Below are 4,551 nucleotides of genomic sequence, written 5' to 3' on the forward strand. Positions count from 1 at the left end.
GGGGGGTTGGGGGAAGCGCGCCTTGGCCCGACCGTGGGCCTGGCGCAACCGAACGTTTTGGCCAAGGCTTAAAGCCATGAACCTTCATCTTTTTTTTATCAGAAGGGATGGGTTCTTGTAGGAATCCGGTATCCTGAAACGGGGGGCAAAGTCGAGACGAGCCTCCTGCGGGCCAACGCGTTCTGATGTAACGACACCCGAGCAGAGGTGGTTGTGGTACATGGGTAAAGACGGCCGCTTTCCGTCTTTTGGAATAAAATGTGATGATGATGGTGAGCTTTTTGCTCATTTGGTAGGAGTCTTACAACATCCTACAATCCAACGGGTAAGATTGAGATTGGACATCAGGAGAGAATTCTTCCCGGAGAGGGTGGTGAAGCACTGGGACAGGTTGCGCAGAGAAGCTGTGGATGCCCCATCCCTGGGAATGTTCAAGGCCAGGCTGGATGAGGCTTTGAGCAACCTGGTCTAGTGGAAGGTGTCCCTGCCCATGGCAGGGGGGTTGGAACCGGATGGTCTTTAAGGTCCCTTCCAACCCAAACCATTCTGCGATTCTCTAACATTCGCAGAAGCGTACGAGCAGATCAGAGAGCGATGAGGGCAGTGCCACTGGTTCAGTGTGCGCTTGGCTCCTGCAAGACTGTTGGAGAGTCAGCATGGAAGAAAAGCCCAAACGGTCCCACATGCAGCTTTGATTAGTGCTCGGGGCAGAAGACAAAACGTACAGGACGCTTGAGTTTGCCAGTTCTGTTGCTCATGAAACTACTTTAAAGTATGTGAACTTCTTTGTCACACACAAAAGAACTTAAAAATTTAAGTTCAAGGGTTGTTTGTTGTTTTCCTAAAACACTCATAAAACAGTGTTCTGGCACCTTGCCCCTCACCCCTCTGTCTGATTTAACTGCTTTATGTCAAGGATAGAATCTTGCCGAACACTTACATTTTAGTCAACTTTACCAAGGTGTGGGGTTTTTTTAAATTATTATTTTTTTAACATCTTAACACTCTTCTCTTTCTCAGGATGACAGGAACAGATGTGTTTGGAATTACTGTACCTCTTATTACCAGTACTACTGGAGATAAACTGGGAAAGACTGCTGGCAATGCAGTTTGGCTGAACAGAGATAAGACTTCACCATTTGAACTGTATCAGTTTTTTGTCAGACAGCAAGATAACACAGTTGAAAAGTAAGTAGCTTTTCTTCAGCTTGCATTCTGTTGTTGTTTATAAAACCTGGCCCTAACTGTTCCACGTGGATACGTGCAGCGCGAGCTCCCTGTAAAAGGGTATGCTAATTGTAACTGTACGTTCAGTAAATAAAGGGATGTGATGGATTCGTGAGTATACAGGGTAGTGGAACTTGTCTCCGTACTCTGGCATGTGCCTCATAAAATCAGAATGTGGATGAACAGATCAGCTTGCTTTCTGTTGTTGTATATAAAACCTGGCCCTAACTGTTCTCTGTAGCTGTTCCACGTGGATACATGCAGCGCGAGCTCCTTGTAAAAGGGTATGCTAATTGTAACTGTACGTTCAGTAAATAAAGGGGTGTGACAGATTCGTGAGTATACAGGGTAGTGGAACTTGTCTCCGTACTCTGGCATGTGCCTCATAAAATCAGAATGTGGATGAACAGACAAGTAACGCTCAGCGCAGTTTGTTCGGACAGTGGAGTGCCTTTACCTTACGGGGTATATTACCTTCAGTACCGTAACATCATCGAATTAAATCTCCTGCTGAGCAATAAGCGACTGCTATGAATAGAGATCAACTAGCTCCAAGTTTTTACCTAGTATGAGGTATCCAGAAACACCACAATCTCGTTGCCAGAAGCTACTTAACTGGTTAAAAGCAAACGCATAACGTTCAGCTTTTAGAACTGCTTCGCATTAAAAACTGCATCTCCCTAAGCAGACTGAAATAGAGCCATGTTAGGAAAAGCCAGGAAGTTCCTGTGTATGATTGTATTAACGGTCTCCAAATTACTTTCATCGTGCACCCCATCAGTAACAAACACTTGAGCATGCACTCCCCATACCTGTCTATTTGTTTATAGATTATATATGTGTATTACTGAAGTCCTAAAATTTTCTTCCTGCACCCCAGTGGATTGATCATCTTGCATCTGTCCTGGGGTGCTGGCACCCCACTCTGGAAACCACTGGTCCAGATGAAAACATGCCTAGGACAGAGTTACACTGTCCAACTACCACTTAAAGCTGTAGCATGTACAGAGACAAAACTCTGAGTAATCATTACTTAGGGTAGAGCTCTTGCAATGTGCAAAACGTGGTGTTGGATTCACTGTGCTCGCTCTGAATCCACGTCAACCACACATAACTCGTATTCTTACTGACCAGTGTAAAAATACTAAAATTGAATAGAGAGAACATGAATGGGTAGCAGAAATACGGGGGAAACCACATTTGACACGATGCCTTCATTGGTGGCTAGCCTCCAGGCTGGTGAAAATAAATAGCCGATAGCTTTATTCAGGGCCTTACGTTAATTTTAGTAAGTTGCTATATGTTCTCTTTTAAATCTTATTTTCTTTAAATTCCAGTATTGCTGTCAAATCTGAGTTTTGATAAACCTCAGACAGGTACTTCCCTGTCATATTGCGACCTCCCTCACAACTCGGTTACCCCTCTCAAAGCTTTATGCCCGATTATTTCCAATTTAGGTTCTGCATCCACACGTTTCAGGCTGGTAAGGAGGGTATGTGGGCGATGAACACGATTTACGCATTCAGACTTTGTAACAGGAAAGGTACCTTTTTCAGTACACTGCACTTCATGCTACTCCGAGCCCATTAAAATGGACTGTGCTCAGATACACACCTTTCAAAATCTTCCTGTCGAGATACTCGCTCGTCACGGCATGGCCTACTTCTGTCCCATGGCTGATGACTTTCGTTAGCAGATTCTGCAACTACTAGGAATATAATATAAAACCTTGTTAGTTGACTTACAGTTGAAATAAATCCTATAAAGTAACTGTTTCAAGAGAAAACCAACTTGCTGAGGGCAATGCAAGCCTTATGGAAGCATTTGACATGTCTGAAGACATTACCCTAAGTGGAATATTAAAACTGGAGTTAACCTGGTAGGATGAAGCATGTGGGCAAAGACAAAGAGCTGTTTGAAAGGACACAGTATCTGTAATAGGGATTTCTTAATCATTTTAGTGTAGTTGCTGAAGTTGGAATGCCAAAGGCAGGAAATCTGTAATGATGGCTCCATAGTCAAACTCTTTTTTGCATTGCTCATAGATACCTGAAACTCTTCACCTTCCTTCCTCTTGAGGAGATTGACCACATCATGGAAATGCACGCTAAAGAACCTGAAAAATGGGGCCCTCAGAAGCGACTTGCTGCAGAAGTGACCAAGCTTGTTCATGGTAGAGAGGGGCTAGAGTCTGCTAAGAGGTGATGTCTGATTTGTCAAGCAGTTTTCTTTCACATTTATTCAGGGGTAATTACTTTTCAGGGTCTGTTTTCACGCAGGTAAGTTGTTGCCCAGCTGTTTAAAGAGAAAAATGTAGTAATTCCGTAGATGTAAAAATACATTAACAATATTTAAAAAAAAAATTGCAGCGCAGTGCACTACGATAAAAAAATTGGGGTGTACTTCAGGTACTTGTGTTACTGTGCGGGCCCTCACTGGGGAGGGGAATTGGTTAGTTGCGTAGCGCTTGGCATGAAGATGAGACTCGCACTGTATTTGAATGATCTTTGCTCTCGCAGGTGTACTAAGGCCCTGTATTACAGCAGCATGGAGGCATTGGAAGCTATGTCTGACCAAGAGTTACAGGAACTTTTTAAACAAGCTCCTTCGGCTGAATTGCTGCTTGAACCCGGAATGAACGTTCTTGACTTGTGTCGCAAAGCAAATGCCATTCCAGACGGACCTAGTGGGTAAGTTATCACCGGTGGTCTTTGGCAACAGCTCACGTAAACAGGTGGTAGTGGTGTGCTTTCAGAAGCTAAACAGTTAGGACAGCCAAATCGAGTAGCAGCAGGCTAGTAATCTACGTAACACCACTGAAGTCTGAGTCAACAGCTTAAGTCTCCTTATGCCTCTCCCAAAGAATGGGAGTGGTAAAGGCTACAGTTAATTTCAGTCACTCTTGACCTTGAGTTAAAGTGCAAGAGAATTAAAATTTATTCCATTATGGATCCAACCAAAAAACTCTTAACTGAACTTTGAATTCTTAACAATAATTTAAAAAAATTATTTAAAAAAATCTTCTTACAATTACCAGTTCTGCCTTTTTTTTTTTTTTTTAAGGTACCAGAAAATAACAGATGGTGGAGTTTCAGTAAATGGGATTCGAGTAACTGATCCCGAGACTATTCTTGTTCTCGGACAGCATATTCTCCAGAATGGAGTATCATTGCTTAGGGTTGGAAAAAAAAATTACTACATTATAAAATGGCTGCAGTTGTGACAACAGAAGGCCTCCCAGAACTGACGTATCAGCTCGACTCTGTGGCTCCCAGACGTACTTGAAGATGTTTCTATGCTGTGCATTACTACGCAGCTCACAGA

General features: G+C 43.1%; 1 protein-coding gene across 1 annotated transcript; it reads left to right on the top strand.

Moving 5' to 3' along the window:
• The first annotated feature begins 1,017 nt into the window (after positions 1-1,017).
• Positions 1,018-4,551, top strand: YARS2 (tyrosyl-tRNA synthetase 2, mitochondrial). Its single transcript, XM_010154009.1, has 4 exons — positions 1,018-1,188; positions 3,273-3,428; positions 3,747-3,917; positions 4,291-4,551. The coding sequence occupies exons 1-4, from the start codon at positions 1,022-1,024 to the stop codon at positions 4,448-4,450; spliced, it is 654 nt and encodes a 217-aa protein (XP_010152311.1). The 5' UTR covers positions 1,018-1,021; the 3' UTR covers positions 4,451-4,551.

The sequence above is a fragment of the Eurypyga helias genome, unplaced genomic scaffold (genome assembly GCF_000690775.1).
Source record: "Eurypyga helias isolate BGI_N326 unplaced genomic scaffold, ASM69077v1 scaffold15856, whole genome shotgun sequence".
NCBI lineage: Eukaryota > Metazoa > Chordata > Aves > Eurypygiformes > Eurypygidae > Eurypyga > Eurypyga helias.

Bases quoted from the DNA above. Each gene is read 5' to 3' on its own strand.
- YARS2 (XM_010154009.1), top strand. From the start codon at position 1,022: ATGACAGGAACAGATGTGTTTGGAATTACTGTACCTCTTATTACCAGT. The intron at 1,189-3,272 runs GTAAGTAGCTTT...CATTGCTCATAG, and splicing joins CAAGATAACACAGTTGAAAA to ATACCTGAAACTCTTCACCT. The intron at 3,429-3,746 runs GTGATGTCTGAT...TTGCTCTCGCAG, and splicing joins GGGCTAGAGTCTGCTAAGAG to GTGTACTAAGGCCCTGTATT.